The sequence below is a fragment of the Pygoscelis adeliae genome, unplaced genomic scaffold, assembly GCF_000699105.1.
Source record: "Pygoscelis adeliae isolate BGI_AS28 unplaced genomic scaffold, ASM69910v1 Scaffold303, whole genome shotgun sequence".
In the NCBI taxonomy this organism is placed as follows: domain Eukaryota; kingdom Metazoa; phylum Chordata; class Aves; order Sphenisciformes; family Spheniscidae; genus Pygoscelis; species Pygoscelis adeliae.
In genome coordinates, this window is record NW_008824367.1 from 116,182 (window position 1) to 140,458 (window position 24,277).

Sequence of the window (24,277 nt, forward strand, 5' to 3'; positions counted from 1 at the left end):
CTGACTCTCTTTTTTTTCTTTCCTTTCCTTGTCTTTCCCTGGACTGCCTCGGAATTCTTGCTGCAGATGATGAACCAGCTGGGCCAATGTAAGTGCATTTCAAGAGAAAAATATTACTGAGCTTAATCTGAGGGTTTATGGGAGTTTGCGGGACGCAAGATTGATATTGGGTGCGACATTACCAATGGCGACGGACCCTTTTGTCGTTTGTTAGCGTTGGGGTGAGGAAAAGTGGTACCTGCAAGGTCCCCGCTAGGAAAAAAGGGTATTGCCGAAGGAGTTAGGAACAAGTATTTGTGCTGGAGCCACAAGTGGTCTCCCTGACCGCCTGGTGTAGCGGATTTGAGAGGAGTTTTGTACAAATACCTTAAGCAATTGGCAGGGGAGGGGCGGGGGGGACGGCTTCAGCTGTAAAAAGGCAGCAGTAAAACTGGGAAGCAGAATGACGGCTGTAGGAGGTGAATTGCACAGGGCAAGGAGGTGGCAACGTACAAACAGCCCAAAAGCCGTGTTGTCTTTAGCCCCTTGGGTTAAACAGCATTTCATTCTTCCTCCTCTCAACTTAGTGTGTACAGGGACTTTTTCCCCCCCCCCCTACGGTTGTGATTGATTTTGGTGCATTTCTTTATTTTGCCAGGAAAACCAATTCTACAAACAATCATAAAGATAAAAACTTACGCCAGAGAAACACAAATTAAAAATGCTTATCACGTAAGTATGACTCGCCCACGTCTCGGAAACGGTCAGGCTAAAGTCCTCCTTTTTCTGTAGTGGTTGGGGTGCGTAAACATACCTTGTTCCCTGTATTAAACAGTCACCGGCTGCTCAGAGGATGGCACTAGCCTTCCTGCCGCCTTCAGAGAGCGCTGGGGGTTACCAAAAGATTTCTTTCGTAAAATAACGCAGGTAGCTTAATGATCCGGTAGCTGTCAAACTCCGCATAATCACTACTACTGCTAATAAAAAAAAAAAACCAAAACAAACCCAAACCCCTCCTTGTTCAGTCTTAAATCTGGAAGCTAGCCTCGGCTGGGAAGCCTTTGCCGTTGTTTAAGACCGAAACGGATGTGAAGCGCTTTGATTGCTCGCTGTTACGGCACGTGATGTTGAAAATGCTGCCAGGCATTGACTAGCGCCTTTTCTCATTTCTTTTTTAGAGCTTTAAGTTTCTGAGAGACTGATGGCAATAGGACCTGCTAAATTTAAGGGTTGGAACTCTTGGTTCTAGAACTCCAGTTCTGTCTGGTTTTTTTGGTTTTTGTTTTTTTCTTTTTCTCCTCCTTTTCAAGTGAGCAACAATATGACTGTCTAAAGCATGCCTTATTTAGCCTCTCCTGTAAGGATGACCTAGCCAGATAAATTTTAATAACGCTTCAGTGTAGAAGGTGTAAACTATTTTGGGCTTGATGTGCTGTGAATGTTGCTTTTTTTTTTTTTCCTCCTTAATCTATTTAAACATTAGAAGTAGTAAGTCGGTTCACGCATGCGCCATTTTTTACTTCCTGTAGCTGTTAAAATTGGCAAAGCTCTAAAACGCACCGCTGCCATCTAGTGATACTTTTTGTAAAGTACAGCAAAACTTAAAAATATATACAGTATATATTTATATTTTGGGGAGGGGGGAAAACCAAAATACAGTAATTGTGTTTCATTTTTAAGCTGCTGATATTCATTCCTTACTGTATGTCTGAAAGATGAGAGAATTATACTGTTCTGGTACTTAGAGAAGTAATATAAACTGAAATTATCTTAAGGGCTTAACCTATACAGAGAGACTTGGGTGTCCTATAATCAGACTTCAAAAGCTGGAATGGTTCGACGTGGTGGAATGCATTTGAAAACAAAAACAAAACTTCAGTTTATAAATATATATATATGATTGCTTTTTAAGTGATTTTTTTTGTTAACTCATGTAAATTCTCAAATCCTTTTGCACTGATGTGTTCAACATATTCTTGTACATTCAATTCAGGCAAACTTTTATAATTTTCTTTTTTTTTTTTGTTTAAATGATGAAATGTTACAGCATGGTGATATTCTATGCAACTAGTTATACTCTTTAGTTTAACACTGTAATTTCTCATGATTTAAAGATTGTAGAAATAGACCTAACAGGGTTCTCATGATGTGCGTAACTGTAGATGCATGAACTTGTGTTCTGTGTATTTGTTGAAGTGCAATGATGTATAAAAGTGGATTCACCTGTTTTTAAAAATAAAACACTGACAAAAAAAACATGAGAGACTTTGTTTGTTGGTTTTTTTTTTCCCCCCTGAATATTTAATCGCACTTAAGCTCGTGTATCCCGAGTGCTGGGTATCCTGGAGCGTGCATTCCAGTGGTAACGAGCTGGTATTTCTCAACCTTCCGTGAGTTTTTTCAATTCCTTCTCCACATCTTCCACAAAAGCTGGGAAACTCTGATCCATGAGACATAAGCGAATGAAGGGCCCCAGCTCTTGTGCACGCCACGCTGAATGCCGGTACCCAAGGGGGAGCTCAAACTTCTGTTTCAGCACAGACTGCGGAAGTCAAAAACCAAAGGTGTTGCGCTAAGCTCGTGCGACGTTACCTCTTACGTCCGGTTTTTGTAACAATGCAGCTACGTCAAAGTTTTCCTTCGGTATTTAATGAAGGTGCATCTGCCTTGTTGTTACGCTGTTTGAATACTTTCAATCAGACGTGATTTTGGTATGTAACTCTTTTCTCTGATACCTAGCTTTGATTCCAATATAGCTTTTACGCAACTCTGAATTCCTTAGCAATTATTTAAATCAGAAATGCCAACTTCCTGGGTAGCACGGCTTCCTCGGGAATATCCGTTCTGGGTACGAGAAGAGGATCCTGCGTGAGGCGTACGTACTGCCACTGCAGTTGTGTAAGGATAACCAAGTGTGCGGTTCTAAGCTCTTAATTATTTAGCAAGATGTCTTTTAGAAGTAAATTATGGGGGGGGGTTTAAGAGTTAAATCACCCTTTTCATGCCTCTCTAACCCCGTCCCCCAGCTTTTTCCCTTGGCGGTGGGCAAGCTAGGTGCATCGTATCACGCTTCAGTGTAAAACTAGCGGCAGCAGAGTGGAAGATGCACATCGTGCACTGAGGGCGAGGAAGCCCTGACCGCCTCCCAGCATCCATAGGCGATGCTGCTCTCATCCATTAGATACGCTGGAGAGATGCACAAGTCTAACGGACCGGTAGGTTATCGGGCAACTCCCGAGCACGTTCCGCGCTGCTGTTCCTGTGACGACAAGCCGAAGCAGCTCGACTAAAACTTTCTTGTGGCAGGCTGCCAGCTTCCCTGCTGGATGTAAGCCACGTTAAAGAAAGAGCAGCTTCACAGTTCAAAGGCCCTACTGCAGCCAGGGCTGCTGCTCGTTGTAAACCGTGTTATTCATAGTGTGTGTTAATGACTGAGTGCGTGTACCAAAATTTTTCCATCGTTAGGGCTGCAAATGTTCTATAGACCTCGCCACCCACTCAGCCTTTAACTTTCTTTACCCATCTGTGCTGAAGTCATTAAAGCTGCAGCATCAGTTACGGATGCTTTTTGGATACTCTGCATGGGAGAGCAAAGAAAATCACAAGTGCTACTTTCATGATGAGGTAGGTACGATGCGCAGAGGCGATCCAAGGTGAATGGCGTTTTTACAGGGGGAATGCCTAATGCTAGTCAGTCTGTATCTGGCTCTAAAAAACCTCAAATGCCTAGATTGGCTTTTTTTTTATGTGCTGATATGAGAGGCTCAGGCTAAACCAAGCCTCTCCACCTGGGAAAGGCAGAACTGCTGTTCAGTTCAGTCAGGCCCTAGCTACTGCTGCTTGAACCTGAAACAGTGCAAGACAACTGGCAGAGGGACCGGGCACGTGAAGCATAGCTGTGTTTGACTTGGGGGGGGGGGGGGCAAGACACCCAACCCTTAATGTTTTTGCTAATCTTATTGTTGGTTTACATTGCAGTATTGCTCTTTTCCTGGGTCATGCCATAGTCTTGACTGGAGAAAAATATCATTAAACACAAACTGAAGGTGACTGAATATCTTTTAAAAAAAAACCAACAAAAACCTGAAAGAAAATGCTTAACACCAGGGCTTCTGCTAGCTTCCTGAAGAGGTGGAAATGGAGAAATTTAACTCCAGAGTGTGCCAGAGCACCAGCTGAAAGGGTGTGTTTCTGAAGTTCAAGTGGGGAAAAGCAGTTCAGCTGTGACCAAACTTTGTATGGCAAGCCTGTGGGCCAGGGCATGGGAGATCCCAGTGCCCAGCACAGTTGCGTTAGGCTGACTATGAAGAGGGGCAAGTAGAGGAAGATGTAGGAAAGAAACTACTACAGCAAGGAGTCTTCTTGTGCCGGGGAATTTGTTAGTCATTCGAGCGAGAGATGGATGAATGTGTACAGCAAACGCAGGCCTCACTAGCAGACAGCTTTGTTAAAAGCAGGTATCGTGTTCCCATCCTGTACAGGGACCACAGAACGGCAGTTTTTAGAAGCTAAGTTGTTCTTTATAATGTTGGTGCTAATTTACACTTCCTAGTACTGCCTCTTAAAGCAGAGATTGGTCATTTTAAACACAGTTGCTAAAGGCAAACTGCCTTGTTTGATCACTCACTTGTTGATGATGTGCTCTTGCTGCATTGTACAAGCCAATAACAAAACTGTTGGGAATGAAACCACAGGGTGGGCAACACTGAGATGAGCGTACAGGGAACTCTGCTTTCCGAAAATAGAGGTGTTTAAAAGGCTTTTTTGGGTTTAAGAGAGGACAGACTTGTAATAGGGAGCATAGTTGTCATCCCTTAAACCACTGATGTGACGAAACATTGACTGGATCATCCTATCAATACAGAAAAAGGGTAAGGAAGACCCATAGAAGCAACCGCACAAAAACAGAGGTTGGAGAGAGTTTTCTCCTCAATCATCTGATTCTGTACTGTCCCAAATTCACACAGTAAACAAGCAACAGTTAACTTCCAGTTATTTTTTTAAGCATGGCTTTACCCTGGACTTCTCAGTGAAGCTGTCAATTGAATTATGGGATCTTTTGTTGTGGGTCAAGGATGATTGGTATTTTCAGACTTAAGCTATGACTGCAGAGGTCGTTTCTGCAAGTCAAGGAGTGACGAAGCCATTTATTTGGATGTGACCTCTGGGTATTTGTTTGCTCTCGGTGGGGTGGTTTGTTCTTATGCAAATGGGGTAATTGCACCATGAAATACCTGGGTTGGCAGCTTACTTCCTAGCTCCAGATCATTACACAAGATCCTGCGTTTTTGTTGGTGTAGATGATGGCATCCTGATGTTGGTGAAGACATTAGCCAGATGTTTACAGCACATGAGATAGCTTGCGCTCTCTCCATGCCCGAGCGATTCAGTTACAGGATCTAAATATTTTATTTTTTTTTTTTTTTACCTGTGCTAGCTGTGCTACAGATCTTCTTTCTCCAAGGCAGAAATCTGGTAGAGGCTCATCTGGCTAGAAAATACCAAATGCAAATAAGGACTTGTTACCAAGCAGAGTGTGGGTATGTGCAAGAAGGGAAGTAGGTTCCATTTTTAGAGATAACGGAAAGAGAATGTGCTCAGCTACCTTATGCAGTAAAAAGGCATCTTTTTATGGAACCTGAATGCACATCTGCTCAAGTCTTGAAAAATGAAAGACATGAAGTAATGGGTCTGTAGTTAAACTGTCATGTCTAAACTAAGATTACTTCCAGTAAGTAGTTTAAAAGTTACTTTAAAAAAAGTGCTGTGTGTGAATGCTCACCAGGAGCATGCTTTTTTTCCTTCCCGCGGGTCACATCACAGAAAAGATGGCTTAAGTTGTCAATTCTATTTTCTGAGCAAGGTTTTCAGTCTTAACTTCTGGAGAAAGAGCATTATTAATACCAATAGTATGACTGTTGGTGTTCAATAGCATTCTGCCATGAAATTCTTTACCTTTCATTCTTTGCTTTAGCTTTATCAGGAAATGAGCAAAGCCCAAAGTATAGGTAATCTGCTTAAAGAGCAAACAATAAATCTTGAGTATCAGCCGTTGAAGGTCTCCCACATGCCCTCCTGGAAATGGTGTGAGTCAAATTAGCAATATATTCCCCCCCCCCCCGCACTTTCTCTACCAAATATGATTCCGCTGTCCAGTAGAGTAGGACCTTCCTAGATTACATCATGAAAATGATGTAGCTGAAAGCTTTCACATTCCTTTTTCAGGGCTCAGTCTTGGTCCTGATATTTTTATCATCTACCCCAGAGCTATCCTGGCCAAGTTAGCTGCAGGGATGCTTTTTAGAGCTGGTAAATGCAATCCTCTGGATACCCAAGAGGGCACGTATTTAAGAATTAGTCACCCTCAGAAACACTATCTGCCTTTGCCTTTTCAAATTACCTTAGGTCTTTGTCTTGGAGAGGGGAAAGATTCTGTTCCTACCCTGAAATCACTTTTAAATGTGTCAGGTTAAGCTCAAATTGATACAATTGCTATATTTACAATTACTAATGCTGCAAAACAGGAGTAGGTAGATACAAAAAGGAGAACGCAATTCATGGTTACTTAAATGGCTCTGATCATTTTTCTTACCCTGTATAATTTATTTGAAATTCTGCCAGGTGGTTCCCAGCAGCCTTAACTGAAAACCACACTGATGAAATTGTAGACATGTTTTTTTGGTAACTATTCAGCTCTCATCCTCTGCCCCCTATTCTTGTTTATTAACCTCAGCAGAAAGCATCTAGGTCTTCCACCGAACCGTACCACCATCTGACTGAGAATTGATAAATAACGCTTGGCTGTAGCCTTCGCTGCCATTTCTTTTACCAGTTAGTAACTTCCTATGTTTGCCTGAGCCCTGCATAAATTGTTCTCTTCGTTTCCAGGGTCCCTAGCTAAGGAGAAGTTGAAACCCCAGAGCAAAGCTTTTTCCACCTATAAATCTCATTCCATGTGCTTGCTAATATTCTTCCTATGATAACATGAAATGTGTATATTAATCTCTGTTATTAGTGACCTTCTGGAGGCCAAAACAAAGGCATCTGATTGCTCTGAGGTATATTACGATAAGCTTGAGGGGTTTGAGCACTGTTCTGTTAACTTTTTTTTCAGGCACACTAAGAAAATAGGAAGACGATAGCCAGCTTCAGCAGCTGACTTCCTGAATAACTCGAGCCCTGTTCACTAACTAGGTTTCCCTGCATGTAAACTGAATTTTGGGTTTCCCAAATTGTATTTCACATAGATGGTCTCATACTTGCAAAAACCTTTCTTCAGAAGTAAAATTTGTCATTTACAGATCTAACACTAATAGCTGATTATTTTTCTGTCTTTATGTTCTTGCGTACTTACTGTATGTAGTACTGATGCGTTTTGTTCAGTATCCTTCACTTGATTTTCACCATTAGCCAGCTGATCGAGACTGTGATAGAGCTGCTGGCTTCGTTCATCAGTTACTTGAACCGGGAGGTACTCTGCAAGTTTCTGAACGCAATTGCAGCAGTGTTCCAGCATCTGTTCTTTTGAATCTCCACCAAACTGAACACGAAACATGCGGCATTCGTTCTGCTCAAAAACCAAAGGGGAATTAAATTAACTGTGAACCCCCTCAAACTACTTTGATTTAATTAAATTCCTATTTGTCATAGCTGGGAAAAAGGCGATGAATTTTTGGATCACTGCACCAACTTAAATACATACAAACAAGTTTTCCCTGCTGTATCTTCATTTATCCCAGCAGCTAAACCAGAAGACTATGATTCCCAGTTTGAAAATCAGTTTAAAAAAAACAAGAAAATGGTAAGTGAGCAGGGCCACTTGTCAACTAAGTGAAGGTCCAGCCAAGTGAAGAAACATTGCCACGACGACAGAGTTTTTACAAGTATAGCAGGGAAATTAAGTTCTTATTGTTGCTGCAAGTAGTATTCTATAAGGATATGCCAATTCTGAGCAGTTATTTGTGACAAAAAATGAAATGACTAAGCAGAAGTTAACTTTGGAATCTAAACTAAAAGTTCTGGGAACCGTATGTTCCATTTAGGATTTACGTTACTCTCTGCATCAAACCCAGCCTTCCCTACCTACCTGGTGTGCCTGTGCGTAGCTAAACATACAAATTCAGTTGGGCACACCAACTGAATGCTGCTGTAACCCCCTTACACGGTGTGGCTGGCTTCCTGAATTTTTTTAAATATTTTTGAAGATTAGCACGGAAGCTATATAAACTGACAGCATTTAAGGAATCACTTCAGCTACAATTTAGGATATAAAGTAGAGAAGCTGTACGATAGGATCACTGCAGTACTACTAAATCCAGTTTAAGTCGTGAATTTATGGTAAGTAAACATTTAGATGCACCAAATTCATTTAAGACTCTGTTAATATTTCTCCTTTCCTGAACTGTCCCTCAGAGGTCTGTTCAAGCCTGAAAGTGATTGTGATGTTGATTTTGTGTCTCTTGTGAGATGCAGCAGAATCCCTTAACACTGTGCCGAGGAACTGGTTCTGTTAACTGTAAAGGAAACCGATGATCTGCTGATTCGTCAGAACTAATTACTGCAACAGCTCGATAGTCATCTTCAGTGATACCCCACGTTTTATAAGAATCTGACAAAAATCAGAGCGCAAAGGTGTTTTGGTTTCAGGCCAGCATAACCCATGAATTTAAAACAGTTTAAGATACTTATTTATGCAGTTCCTAGTGCCACAATTAGACTAGGCTTATTCTGAAACAAGATGAGTCCTTATATTTAAGCAATGTTTATTATGCCTCACATCTGCTTTTATCTTGCAATTAGCAAGGCATTCTCCCCTCTGCAAACAATATTGTTTGAACATCCTATAAAGAAATATTTATGCGTCTTTCATAAAAGAGATCAGATAAAAGATCAAAATACAACTAAACAGCCTTTTTTACAGTTTTCAGCTATTCTGGATATTGCTATTATCTGGAATTACAACAGCCCAGTCTGTACCAGAGTTCCTGTCAGGGGAGAATGCCAGAACATCTCAGAATACTCGAGATTTTTTTATGCCTTAATAGTTCTGTGAACGGGGCAAAATGTTAAAACTGGTCTCTAGCAGCTACTGAACAAGGGGCTCACAATCTTTTTCCAGAATTCCTGTTTCTAACTTAGAGATGAATTCTCTTGTCAAGTAGAGATAGTTAAACTAGAGGCAGCTGTTTCTCCTGAAACATTAAAGCCTAGAAACTATCAGGGGAGAAGGGAGAGCTCTCCTCATTTTGAAACAGGCTTTGTTTCTGAAAAACCTGGTGAGTGCTCAGTGTAGATGAATAAGAAACTTCTCAGAGTTCATCTAAGAACCAAGAAAACTGAGATTTATACGTAAGTTGGTAAGAAGCAAGTGCTGTTTAATTATTTAAAGGCTAACCAACCACTTTCCATGAGATCTGAGGGGAAGACCAGAAACCTAGGTCCCTTTCATTGCCTTGAATACCAAATGCCTGAGTCGCCAGCCTGCCACTACTGTGCCAGGGGTCAGGGTCACAAAATGGCTACGTAATGGTTTGTTTAGGTAGTTCATTTGCCAAAGTGAAGTAGGACTCATAGGTAGCATGCTTCTGTACTAGTAAGAGAATCGCTTCATCCTTTTAATTGTTAATCTAAAATAAATACTGGTCTAGCTGTTTTAGTAGCTAACTCTCAGAAAGCAGTCTAAAAGACCTGAATATTAGCAGTTACAAAAGACAGTAAGATGATTCAATTCATTGTTGTTTAATATCTAGAGTAAAAAAAAAAAAAATCTTTTAATTTATATAGACAATTTACAGTATCTCAGAACTTCTGGTTTAATTTACCCAGTATTAAGAAATCTTATACAGAACTGTGTTAGCTATTAGAAATATTAAAAGCAACGCAACCTACCTTTGACTGTGCCCGAAGCAGCAGGCACTCTGCTTTTCTTACTATCTTTAACCAGTTGTGGGAATCAATTAATGAAAAGCCTTCCTGAAATAAAGCGGAACACAAGCTACTTGCACAGCAAACATGCAGTGCTCAGAAGTACACACTTAAGTTATGTGATGGAATTTAATCTCTAATGAAGATTAGTCACCTGCATACGCGCAACTTCTGTATCTGTCAAACAATTGCCAATATGTAATTTTTACCACGCTAGGAATTAAATCTGAATCTGTAGCTCCAGTAACAACACTATGTCAAGGTACATTCTAGTTTCCATATGTATTTTACATTTATATTTGTGCATGTTATGAACGTCTCCATGAAATGCATCATAAAACAGCTGCAACAGAGAGCTTTAAGTTCTTCTGCATCCCATGAAGTTGCCCGAGAGGGCAGCAGAGGGCAGGCAAACCTGAAGAATGGGATAGCAGTTGGTTTATCTAAGGCCCAGAGAGGCATTTTCTCCACATGGAATTCAGGTAAACAAGAAGCAGATTTGATAACTTGATAAAGATGTTTTTATACTCCAGTTGCACTAACTGTCAGTCTCTTCAGACAAGACCGACTGCTCAGCATTCTGTAAAAATACCCCCAGGAAGCTGAAAACCTCATATAAAAATTGCAAGGCAATGGACTGTGTCTCCCAAGATACTCCACATAGTCATTAGTTACCAAAGTTGGGGGGGGGGAAGGAACAACCAAACAAATTTAAGGGTAGGGAGGGAGTTACCTACCTGTTTTATCTGAACTCATAACGCTTTCAATGACCATGAATTTTCACACAGGCTGCTTTTCATAGGTGTCCTAAGGGTCAAGAACCGCAAGTCATGTCCATCCTGGACTGCCAGCAGTGTGTTTTTGCTAGAGTTACCATCTATCTTACGCAGGTCCAGGCTGGGAAACCATCTGCCATTCTATTTTGGTATAAGAAGTCACCTCAGTAAGATACTGCTCTTTTAATGTGCTGGCACTGGCTTCATAGTCTCATGCAGCAATTGCATGTAGATTTTTAACTGAACTTTTACGAGAGGAATCTCTAGCAAGCATTGAAGTGTTGAACCAAAGGCAAACTGGATCACAGACACACAGCTGATCAGACACCTGCTATGATAGACTCAAGAATGTAAGATGGCATGCAAGCGTCATTCCCAAAAGATCTGGGGTTAGAGGGAGAAAAGAATTTCCCTCTGTAAGCAGGGAAAACAGCACTGTAAAAACAGGTGCTGACAGCAGGTAAGATGGGCCAGTCACTTGCAGCATGTATGTTTGCAGAGTGCACTCAAAATGCCTCCAGGGTAGGACTTGCTAAGGTGTGAAAGGCCTCAAGGTCAAAAGAATAGGAAGACCTCGCTTTGTGACCGATGGGAAGTACCAAGCTATCCTCTACTCTTACAGGATTTAGTAAAGGAATCTGGATCCTAAGAGGGACAAACTGCAAATGAGAGAAAAGAGCATCTTATCTAGTAAGTCGGTGTTCTCCGGCCATACTACATGATGCAATTAGACTGCTGAAGCAGTGGAGCAGGAGGCTGTGTCCAGCACCCTGAGGGCACCCTCCTTCCACATACAGACAAAATCCCTTCTGATGTCAGCACTTGGGAAGTCTCTGAAGAAGGTCAGTTTGTCATGTAGTCTGAATTTATGCCTGACACAGTAAAGGAAGCCTGTGAAATACCCTTACTCCTCTGTACACCTGGTATTTTAGCACCCCTGGCTTTGGGGGGGTGCAGTTTTAGCCTCTCTTGATAGACCTGCCTAATGAGAGCTTGGTATACCGATACTTGGGACGGCGGGGGGCAGGGAAAAGATACTGAGCAGAATGCCTGAGGAATGAAATGAGATTATTAGGCTAAGAAAAGAGCACAGCACTGTTAGAACATTTCTAGAGTAATCAGTAGCATTTCACATGTCATATTTTCAATTGCACTGTAGAATATATTACTTTGAAATTTGGCTAAGGACATTCATAGCTGTGCAGAGTTTGGCCCCAAGACACTGTTTAATGCTGAAAATGGAAAAGCATCAGCAAGTTTAGCTAGTGATTGTGCACAGCAGAAAGTTATGTCAAAAGTCAAGAATTTCAGTCATGCCAGCATCATGGAAATAAGAGAGCAGCATCTGTCACAGGAAAAATCAGCTTAATTGTGCATATGCATTGCAAAGAGGTCTTAGTACATGGCTGTACAAAATACAAAAATGCAGATTTGTTTTCTGCATGTGAGAAGTACGTTAGAGGAGACGTGGAGTGACATCCATCTACAATGTTTATCGGCTTGTGCTGTGCTCGTGCTGCCATAGTTGCTAGAAGGGATCTACTAAGGAAGCAAGCAAGGAAACCAGAACTGAAGTTAGAGGAGTGAGGTACAGCCTGCAGTCCGTTCAAGAAGGGAAACAACTGGCTGCGGAAAACATACACAGTGCAAAAGAGTTTGAATGGGGCAGGGGATAGGCTCTCAAGTCAGAACAGAGAGAAAGACAGGATATGTAGAACTGGAATATATAAAGCAAAAAAAAATACTTTAAACTGTCCTTTCAGAAAGGGTATATTCTTGATGTTTATACAAATAATCTGAAAGTAGATCTGTTTGGAATGCAGTAGACCAAGTGCATTTATTTTTGTGAAATAAACACAAACTAACATAGGGTGAATTTCATCTCAGCACAAGGACTTATTTCTCTCATTTAAAGCTGTAAATGCTGAACATCTTTTAACTTACTTATATTGAGGGGATTATCCACCTTCTCAAGACACGTGGGCCAATTCAGAACTGCTCACTCTGGCTAAGCAGCCAGGCTGAGTCCTGGACAACCAACCAGCCTAGGAAATTGTGTTGGAGTATGACGGCTGCTTGTACTTACATGCTTAGTGCTTCCTGCCATAGGGAATTTCTCCATTGCCACTTGGTCTTCCTCCGATTCCACTACCAAGCACCAAAACGCTGTTAGTGAAGTAATTCTAATACCCCCTTCTTTCACTCGGCCACTTTACCTTGTGGCCACTTATGCTTATTCTCTTTGTTTCAAACAGTTACTGTTTTTGATACACACCAACTGTGTTTATTTAAATATAGCTGTTCCCATATTAAGTCTATTTTTATAGTGTTTTTCCTTTCACTGTAAGACATAGGTAGAACGGATGTTGTCTCCTTAAAACAATAACTGTTTTCAAAGAAATCATAAAAGGCAGCCAATGTTTAACTTTCCCACCAACTATTTTATTGATGCTTCCCAGGTTGTCATCCTTTTGCGTGTCCTGTTTCTGAGGTAAAGAATGCTGGAAAAAAAAAACAGCACTTGGAATTTTTATTTATATACTCCTAATTATTCAACTCCATACCAAAAATTTAATTAACTGAAATTTAATTTACCTCAAGTTTAATTAACTGAAGAACAAAGCAGAAGGTATTTCCTTTCCTCTTGCACCTTTGGTTGACTGTATATTGCCAAGCAGAAACAAATAACTAAGAATAGCTAAACCAAAGAGGAAAACTCAGTGCAGTACTTGAGCAATACAACAGACCTGATTCGGCACAAGGAAGCTACCTGAAAAGGAGAGGGAATGTTTTAGACAAACTCAGGTCTGCAGAACTACTCAGACTGAACTCCATCGTTAAATTCTTTACATCAGTAATTGTCATCAGAGTCAGGATCCCCTAGATTTTCCTCAGTTCTAAGCAGCAAATAAGCCCTATTTTGCACCATGTTAAGAAGGTCTATTCTGTTCCTCATGGCTTTTCCATGTTATCTCAACTCAGCAGAGGTTTTATTTGAGGCTGCCTGAATTAAGACAAAATAAGATGATTCTTAACAATGACAATTCTCTCTTGTCAACAATGAAATAGTTATGAATCTGCATATAAAGTTAGGTAAGTGAATTCAGAGCAACAAGAAGGAAGACCACAATAAATCCGTCCCGTGTTCCATCGCTCGAAGTCGAGAGGATCTCTGCCAACATCCAGGAGCTAGGCATGGGGTAAAAAGAGAAAAGTAGTAGTCCCTCCAGACTGCTGCCACCACACCGACAGAAATACAGAGAACAAAGCAGCTGTGGTCACTGTTCCCCTTGAGCAGGCACCATCCATACCTGCTTTACGTTCAGAGCTGGGCATTGCTGAGCAGTATTGGGCATGAGCAAAGGCAGATGGCAGTATAAGATTAATCAGGAATATAGACAAAAAGGCAACTTAGAACTGGGCAGGAACATAAGACCTCAAATATTTACAATGTGAAGATATAAATGGCAGCACTTTTCTAAGTTGGATCATTAACCTGCAATCATGCATATACTCCTTACATCATCCTCCAGGATCATAATTGTAAGAATACTGTATTAAAGGAAAACAGTTTCATACATCTCTGACAAAAATCTAAGTCTCTCAGAGGGAGGACCCTGAGAAGAATTAAGATGAAGTGGAAAACAAAGCAAGACACTTCCCAAACATTCTGGAAGCAGGCAAGACGTGACCACACCTTACATGAGGCAGAGGAGCCAATAATGCTGGTCTAGCCTTACAGACATCTAGTCCGTCATTAGTTAGGAAATACTTTTGTTCTGATTCTACATTTCAGCATTCAAAAAGCTGCTGGACAATGAGGCCTATGATCTATGTTGGAAGGTATTGGATAGTATTTATGAATATTTTTATTATTGTATCATGCAGAAACCCTGTGGTGCTAAGCAACATATGAACACAGGAACAAATTATCCGTTTTATGTCTGATTGCAAGGCCTTTAGGCAACCCTATCTTAAATAAAAATTAATATATATTTAAGAAATGTTATTTATGTAACAGTTCAGCTATGCTGGCTTATATCACTTAGTTTGGATTTACGCATTCATGAGACAGATGTTTTCAAATGAAACTGAACTATGTGTAAACAATAGCTTAGAAAGGAAAACTTTCTTCTTGCCACAAACATTATATACTCTGCCCTTAAATTACAACCAATATTAAAAAAGACAAAAAAAACAAACCCAGAATGCCACACACAAAGACATATATTCTCCAGTTTTGGCTGCCACTTACAATAAATTCATGAAATGCAAATAAAACAGTTTGTTCTCAGAGTTCACAGTTCAGAATGAATGTATGCATCGTATAATGTAATGGATTAAGGAGTCTGCTGGGTATCCCACAGGCTGTGAATGTGCATTTGCAAGAAATGATGAGTTCAGCACGAGATCAAAGGAATTTTATTGTACTAATTAATATCCCAATGCATAGCTGCCAGAGTGGACCTGTCTGATAACTGAAGCAAGATGGCAGAAGAGAAAAGCTAAAGGCCTCAGACAACATTCTGCCTGCACCATTCTGATTCAGGCTGGGCAGCACCATGGTACACAATTCCCCAGAAAACAGAGCAATCTTCTACTTGCAAAGGCCATGCTCAGTTTCCAGAGAGGTACCTGTGAAAGTTACTTAATCCAATCATTTCCCAAGGCAAGCTGGTAGCCTTGTCTGTGCCTTGTCTCCCCAAGGCACAACGGGGGAGCAGAACTAGCACAGTATCCCTCATGATGCCTTTTCAGGGCAAAAGAAGAGATTTGGGAAAGCACTTTTCTGGGGAAGGGTAAGGTGCTCTGCTGCTCTGAGCACCCCACCTGCAAGCTCGTGCAACAATGCACAAAACCAGTAGGGATGGCTTCAACAACCTGTCATTTTCCCCAGATGGAGAGAGGCACTGCCCAGGTATTGTGTCATCCTATCCAGAACTCCACTCCATGGGTCTGCTCACCACACTAAGGATGTAAGGTACAGCGAGAAATCTTTTCAGAAATAATATTCACTATCGAGATTTTAAGTGTGATTTGTTAGGTTACAAATACCAACATTTTTTTGACCTCTAATATTCTAGGTACTATCATTACTTAACATTTATGCTGAAGAACATCTTGTTTATTCTTAAAAGTGACTAATTGGGAAAATTGGAAGTGACTAATTGGCAAAACTGAGATGCTTTCAGAAAAATAAGTAAGATTGGAAAACGTTGTTCACAAGTGTTTACTTGAAACTTGACATATAGATTGTAAAGCAAATGCTTGCATATATCTGAAAAATACTGATTTCTAACTTGTTGCCTTCCCAAAAGAGAACGTGAGTTGCCATTTTACACTTTTTAAATTAGAAAACTGCTTATTCTATTAAAAAATTTGTCTTCCTTTCATTAAGGACTGTAGAGTAAAAATGTAATTTCAGCTTAAAGTTAGAAGTTGTGAAAATTAAACTTCGAACAGAATTCCAATCAAATCTTCATTATTACCTTGTAACACACCTAGAAGTAGAAATTTTCCTTACTTGTATCTTTCTTCAACATCTAAGTAAGGCCAAATACATTAGTTTTTATTCCTGCGGTATGAGCTGTCTTGAAAACCGAGTCGAGAGTAGGAGTGTCAGCGTGACCGAAAAAAAAATAACCCCCAAACATAACAACTTGTAGCATGGGGGAAGCAGAAAGTTGTCCCTGCAAAAATTTCCAAGCTACATGTCAGTATCCAAACGTGTCGTGTATAACATCATGGGGAAGATAAAAGCACAGCAGAAACCATGTGCTGTATGTAACTTAGATCTTAGTGTAAGCATTAGCCGTCTCAAACAGATCTGCAGAACAGAATAGGAAGTGGAAAGAGGTGAAAGGCAAAAAAAAACCCCAAGGCAGACAGACAGCAAGCTAACTGGAATAAGGAATAAAAGGATGTTAAGCTCTGCATTATCTTTTTGCATGCAAGTTTTTTTTACCCCCAATCTCTTAGAAGCCGGATCTTAAATCTTGCTATTAAGCTTGTTTGACTGTGGAAAAGAACACATCAGGGTTGAACTCATTAAACAGAGTGCTCTGTCTCTACAGAGGCAGGAAAGCGAAATGAAGTAGCAAATACAGGACACCGCAGCCCCCCTCGAGACAACCATGCCCAGGGGACTCAGCAACTGATGAACGTCTTTTGCCAAAGTGCAAAGGAGCACGTGCTGCCAGGTGTCAGCTTTCTAGAAAGAGTTCCCCCAGATGGGTTCAAACTACAGCCCCCTTGAAGGAGTGAATAGCAAAGATAAGCCCCTAACTCAGGACAAACCTTAACATTTCATAGTGAGAACCTGAAGGTTGGGTTTTTTCCTAAACTACACTTTAGAACAGTGACACTTGACCAGGGACCTCGAGAGGTGACCTGGATGCTCATGGGTTTAGCTGGCTAAAGCTCTTCAGGGCAACCCATTAATAAGTCAAGTTAAGCAATTGCTTCTTTAATTCCTGATAAACGATATATTTCCCTAGATCAATACCATACCTTAAACTCTAACTTTAGGGTAAATACATTTCATTAATAGACATCACTACTCTTTAAAAACTATTCTAATAGTTGGGTTTAGAAGAATTGAGGCAAGAGAAAAGTAAAGATCAAAACCCCTTTAAACTCTTTACTGCTGCCAATCACCAATACATAACAATTATACAACAGGAAAGTATCATTATATCAAACATAAATGGGGAAGCTAATGCAGAAAGATATTCAGCTTGTCCAAAACAATCATGTCAACAACACATGTTGAAATAAACAAACTAAAATTGAAATCTTTGAACTATGATTGTGGTACTGAATAAGTCAATAAAACTAAGATTCCTTCCACTCTTTCAAACAGCAATCATAGGACCTTTAATAAAAAGCCAACCTTCCTCTAGCTTTGCAATGTACTACCACTAAGCAGCATTAGCAACTTTCTCACTTCCCTAGGTTTCCGTCACATGTCCTCATTTATTGCACAGGGACCTTCGTCTACCCAAGGCACTGTTGTGAATATCATCTCAAAAATTTGGTGCATAAGTTTCAGGCACTGCAAAGGGAGCATCAAGAACATCAGAACATCTGCTGAACGCTTGCCTAATTAATGAGGTTAGAATCTACTGTATCCTAAGCACTGTTAGCATATTAGAAGTCACGAGGGGACCAGGAGGGCACTAAGGACATTTAGTCTACACTTTAAAAGATCAGGTCACAAATCAATTATTCTGGATTAATTTTATCCTATTAAATAAGTCCTCTTCACAATTTCAATTTGTTTAATTTGTAAGATATTAAGAATTGTAGCACCAGAATTAATTGCGTTGAATAAAACACCAAAACATAATTTTCATGATGTGCTGATTCAAAGGAGGGAAAGGAAATAAGAGCTGTGGTAAACAGAACATGATGTATCTTGAGAGTATGGCCAGAAATTGACAGAGATGCTGTTGAGATATTCCTGTTAAAATTCCATTATCTACAGTACGCAAGAATGAGATTTTTCTACCATAAAATATGCAGTCTGTTAGGCAACACTTGCAGCAAAAACAGGTCCTAAACATATGTTATGTAATTTAATTCCAAAGGAAGAACTTTGTTTAAAACAAACAAACAAACCAAAACACCCTTTGATTTGCATTACACATTAAGGATTTTTATGTTCCACGCTCTGAAGTTCCATTTACCCTCCTCTTCATTCGACTTGGCTAATCACAAGAAATAGACTGTGTTTTAAAAGGAAAGCAGTTGTTTCCTTGTTAAGATAGTTTCAAGTATGTCTCTGGCAGTGTCATTAAAAAATGTTTTAAGTGATTTGAACGCATACCTATTCCCCAAAAGCTTACCCATTAAAATAACTAACTTGTTTTCTTTGAGCAACTGATGGAAACACTGAACATGTCCACAATTATCTGTTATAGTAGCATGGAAGTACTTTAACGACTGGTTCTGGAGCATTCTCAAATACTGTAATCAATTGTTTCAACAATTGATTGGCACCTATCTATTGTGTGATATTGGTGCCTTATCACACCAATATGGCACCTTACCACACAGCAGCATACGCAGCACGAAGTATTTACTAATCTGCCTGGTTTAGGAATGCTGAGACTCAGTGCATACATTGTAGCATTCTTTTTGGCAAGAAAATAGTATTTCAACTTCCATTAGTGAAAAGACTGCTAGAAGGGAATTCATTAAATATTCTACTATTTTATTGCTCATGAAAATAATTCTGTAGTCTACCTTACGTATTAAGAAACAAAAAATCAGTTGTTAGGATATGTGAATATTTTAGTACCATTTTATAAATGTTCTTCTTACAAATGGATCATAGTCATAGTCTCACTTGGCTCTAAATAGCTACAATTCCTTAAGAAAAATAAAAGTTTTCTTAACGCTCCTTTAAGAAAATAAAAAGGACTAAGAGAATACATAAATATATCCATTATAGAGAAAATGTTTTCATATCAAGTCAGGAACACTTGAATATTCTTCCTAGATTTTGTGCAAATGGAGCTGTAGTGAAAGTTGTACGTAGATGAAAGGTAGACACCAAAGAGGAGGATTCACTAAGTAAATAATTTACACAAAAGCTATCTCCTCTTGTTTTCACACTGACAGGAGAGTATGTTACAGAAAATAGTTTATGTATTTTAGTATTTCATAAATAATCACTTGACATGAAAAAAGGTTGATGAAAGAATCACTAAGCAACACAACAAAATATGCCTTCATCCAAAAAAAGGTATTTTCAGGGCCCATGCTCACTAAGAGAGCAAATATTGGGAGCTATCACTAGCATTTTGGCCAACCGAGATTAGTTTAGCGGAAAACTAACTATGAAGCTGATCAGTACCGAGCTCAGGCAAGCATTAGTTCAGTTAACATCACTGTTCACTGCAGAAGAATGAACAAAGAAAAGTTCCATGTGAAATCCAAAACAGCTGAAGTCTAGAAGTTCACACTTCTCAGTATGTGACTTCGATTTTTTGCTGGACTTTTAAAAAGCATCCATCCACAGTATTATCAGCGTAACACAGAGCTTGCTGGCAGCTACAAAGGTTCATTTTGGCTTTTGTAAAATGTATACACCACTAAAGAACAGATGCACTCTAACTTTTGTCTTCCTAAAGAAAATAGAAGGTACAAACCAAGATAGTTTTCATCTATTAATGCACTGATTTTACTACATTCTATCCCAATTTTAAACCAGAAGAGATAAGAATATATCATACTACCATATTACCCATTTTAAAAGCATCCCATTAATAAGTTTTCTTTGTTACAGATGCTGGATGAAAAGCTTTTTTTTTTTTTTTAAACTATTACCTAGGATGATCATGTTAAAATTGTTGGGATGGAGCAAGGGTTCCTGCTCTATCATTACTGCTGCAGTCAAAAAAAAAAGTTAGGAACATTCACCACTGAATGAATTATTGGATTTAGTTAGCAGTTCAGTTCATTCTTGGATTACTGTTAGAGGGGAAAAAATCCCTTTATTATTCATCCACAGAAGTTTTAAAAAATTACAATAGTTATTCAAGTTGAGAAGGAAATGGTGTCCCTGTGACACAGATCCTGTGCCTCACTGTGTTCCTACACAGAGGTACAAGGTACAAAGCTACGATAATTGTTATCTAGTTCCCTCAAAACCAGGAGCCTGTAGTACATCAAAAGATCTTAAGAGTAGGGATTAGAAGATGGATCAAAAGACTAGGCATCAACAACTTAAAGGATGCAGTTACTACACAGCAAGAAACAGTTCTGCAAGTACCTCAGAGGGAATTTCAATGCAAGTGAGTAAGGCAGCACCTACATGTTGGAGAAGACCTTAGCAATAAAAAGGAAATACTCAGCAGCCCAGGCCCGCAAGCAGAAATGAACGTACACAGTGAAAACATGAGCTGAATCATTCCAACAATTGCAGCATTCTATCAAACTTGACACATTCCCTCCGGAGCAAACTTTCACATTATCCTCTGTGACAAAATGTCCATTATAATGGACCCCCAGTGAGAAGATTCGGTCTGTGACGGATTCAAAAGAACTATGTGTACTTAGTCATGCAAAGCCTGATTAAATATTGTGACAGGTTTCTGACAATTCCTGAGAGCTGGAGACTAGAGGGAGATAGAACCTGTGAGATTAACCATTTCTACAGTCTGATTATTTCTACAGCAATAACATAGACTGCACAGTATTGCAACTTTTTTGTTATATTGCATCTCCATAAGGAGTTGGCAAAATTTCACCAGTGGCCTGTGCAGTTCTGGCTAGCTTTGAGTCTACTGCATTGTAAGCTGCTCCTGCTGTCCAGATCCTGTTGTCAACAGGCCTTAGAAGACTTCTGTCCAAAGACCGTGGTGTAAACTGTCCTTGGACAACGATACGGAGTTTCTAGTGTCCCTGCCTGCTAATTGAAGAAAACCATTCAGAGATCCAGTAATGGTCATACTTACTTCGATATCAATGCTGTTATCCGCTACTGGCCAACAGTATCACTGCCTGTGCTGTCTTTTTCAGCACAATCCCTGTGTGTCACCTTTCTGTTTGATGATACCGGCTGCTTTACTAAAGAGATTCCACAGACTGTTCTTCAAAGCCTGAAAGGATACCTGTAGATTGGGATTGTCCCAGGAAGAATAATTTTATCACTGCCTATCAGTCTTGCACAGTGTTGGGAAAAGCGACGCATTTTGGGGGGAGGGGCATGTGCTGAAGGAACAGACCTAAGCAGTAAAGCTAAGCCAGATGCGCTGGACCAAATCCCTTGTAAGCAGGAAACCTAACAGAGTTCTGAAGATGCCCGCCCATGTTCAAAACTGCAGATTGGGTATTTGCTAGGTTTTTCAGTGAGTCAAGGATGTTTAAGAGGAACGGTGGGAGGACTGCAACTGCTCCAATCTCTGATAAAAACAAATAGGCATAGGGCATGTTGTACCAGCGCACTTCATTCACACTAGTTTAGTTCTGTATGCACAGAACACACCTGCAGCAGGATCCCAATTACACGTGCTCAAAGAAGCGCACCCAAAGGAATTGACGGTCAGGTTTTAAAATGCATATGACACCAGCTTTGTATACCTTTTCTCTAACAAAATGTTGTTGGTGGCGTCCTTAAGGTTGGTATAGAAGCACTGACAAAATAAATGTGGCTTTTTTTAAAAAAACAAAAACAAACATTTTTTTTCTTTTAAACTCTCAGTATTAGATCTCGGTCACATTTACCAAGCATGTCTGTTCCACCTCTACTCTGCACTATTCTTAGGCTGTGATTGTTACTGCAATATCTTAGTGTCTCTTAGAAGATGAAACAGACCCGATAGATCTCAGAAATGCCTCATCTGGCATTTCAAGCAAGGCAGCTGCCTGAAAGCTTCACTTAGCCACTAAACCCAAGAGCTGCAAGAAAGTGCTTTTCTCAGCCAAGTCTTTATAAAGCTTTTCTTATACTTCCCGCGCTCATCCCTTATGACAGCAAACTTTTATCTGCCCGTTGTTACTTGCCAGGTTCAGTCTTTGCCAGACCCAGTCTTTGAAGGGCTACAGCTTTGTCTGTGACTTTTTTGCTCTTTAGTTAGTTATTAAAACTTACTTTCAGTTAGCCTTTATTTGGTTATTTCAAGGACATTCTACACAGTAATGTAAGTCTACTTGTTACTAAACAGTGACAGCCATCTGATTGGGATACTGAAAACAGGACCAGTGCCAGCGAGGTGCATTCTGCACTGATTCATTCCAAGCAGAATTTGGCAAGAGATGGCAGCAAGTCTCATTTCAGTTGCGTTTCTTTTAACCACCTAGACTTTCAATTACTCCATCCCTTTTTCTTATTCAACACAACTGCTGAAATACTTTCCATCTTCCATTTTTACCTTGTCCAAGAACGTTCAACTTCTCCTTACTAAATACGTGAGCCAAACACAATGTCTTGTATGAGGGGTATCCAGACTGGCAGCTGACAGCTCTCTGTTAGCTCATTCATTACCTATTCAATACTCTTAACAGACGCACAGGCCAAAGAAAAAAATAATCAAGGACATCCTTGGTTCTCCCCCTGTACTTACAAGGTATTTCTGTAAGTTTAAGACCTTTTAAGAGGCACAGCAAAAACTAATTTATAAGCTCATACATATTTAAAGCTGCAACATACTCTCTTATATATTCTGTATTAAAAAAAAATAGTCTTTATTATCTTAATACTGCAGCATCTTCCAGTGGCTTGTAATAGCTTTCTAATGTATTTATCAGCCAGTTCCTTCTTGTTATCATCACTGAGTATCAGCGATATGCACTGAACACACTTGGTTCATTCCACTTGCCAGCACAGGCCTCCCCTGTCATGAGTATCAAACCAACTGCTTCTAGATGGAGAGTTTCTGTTAACCTCTTTGGTGTCACTGTGAAATCTTTACAGTTTAGTAGCTGGTCATGCTTAAGTACAGGCTACAGGAAAATCAGCTGACACAACTTTGAAGTTGTTATTTTGTCTCCATGAATGCAAGCTGTATGTTAGATCGCATTACTCAACATAGAAAAAAATACTCTTTGATAAACCAAATTATCAAAATCAAAATACTAACAGGTCATTGGCAAGAAACTAGCTGGATCATACAGCAATCTTATAGGAAATTATAGTTATATTTTTATCTATTTCTTAACAGTCTATTTTCTCTGTTTTCTTAGGCAGAAGAATCGTGAAAAAAAACCCACATCTTTCATCATCATCAGTATTTAGTTTTACGTCTTAATCTAGATTTTTAGAACCACAGAAGAAACACTGTTCCTCAGTATGAAATAATGCATTTAGTATTATTCTGATAAATGTAGAGACAAAGCAGCACATGACAATTTCCACGAGCAAAATAAAATTGGTGGTTTCCTTTCAGTGGGAGAGAACACGAAGCTGAGAAGGGAAACGAAGTTAATGCTGATGCTACCATGAATGGAGAAGCATTCTTTATACATGAGAAACTTACCAGTACTGTTCGCCCTTGGGAAATAAAGAAATGGCCAGATACAACAATGGTAAGGATAAGATAGCCTGATTCTTCATTTGACTCAAAAACCTTTAAAAAGATAGACAAAATAAAAATCTAGCCCTGTAAGCACAGAATCTACATTTTCCATTTCTAGTGCAAAATAAAAGGTTTCAAAGCTCAGTGCTAGAAGTCAGGTGTGTAATTTCCCTCTCAATAATGCAACTTGCCCTCCGCTCCCACAGACAGGAGGCACATTTAAGAATTTTTTACTAATTACAGCTCCATATACAGATTTAACTACTTTAAACAACCATCTGGACTCTTCCAACTTGATTTATAGTTTTTCATACCACAGGTCATTGCTGAAGGTAGAAATAAAAAATAAAAGTGGTCCGCTAACTATCGTATCATTGATGTGTTTACATTAATAACTCATGAAGCAAAACCTCTCCCGATTCCTGCATTAGTTCTGGAGTTGCAAAAAGATACCCGCAAAGGCATACTGCTTGCTACACAGCGGCCTCCTAGACCCCACTGGAGCCAGTTACAGCAAAACCAAGCAGCCAGCCCCCACCCCAGCCCCGCCGCGCCCCGCCACCTTCCAAGAGGAGG

The 24,277-nt window shown here is 39.9% G+C and overlaps 2 protein-coding genes across 2 annotated transcripts in view; one reads left to right on the forward strand and one right to left on the reverse strand.

The window, feature by feature from the left end:
- Window positions 1–2,235, forward strand: part of NPTN (neuroplastin) — a 33,859-nt gene extending 31,624 nt beyond the window's left edge. The window contains exons 6-8 of the mRNA XM_009319906.1: window positions 67–88; window positions 638–711; window positions 1,158–2,235. Of these exons, the coding sequence (XP_009318181.1) occupies window positions 67–88; window positions 638–698 (83 nt within the window). The 3' untranslated portion in view covers window positions 699–711; window positions 1,158–2,235. The remainder of the gene's footprint in view (window positions 1–66; window positions 89–637; window positions 712–1,157) is intronic.
- A 124-nt stretch (window positions 2,236–2,359) lies between these two features.
- REC114 (REC114 meiotic recombination protein) overlaps window positions 2,360–24,277 on the reverse strand; it is a 69,104-nt gene continuing 47,186 nt past the window's right edge. The window contains exons 2-6 of the mRNA XM_009319914.1: window positions 23,663–23,752; window positions 9,868–9,951; window positions 7,334–7,549; window positions 5,408–5,470; window positions 2,360–2,521 (exon numbers count right to left, since the gene is read on the reverse strand). Coding sequence (XP_009318189.1) covers window positions 2,360–2,521; window positions 5,408–5,470; window positions 7,334–7,549; window positions 9,868–9,951; window positions 23,663–23,752 — 615 coding nt within the window. The remainder of the gene's footprint in view (window positions 2,522–5,407; window positions 5,471–7,333; window positions 7,550–9,867; window positions 9,952–23,662; window positions 23,753–24,277) is intronic.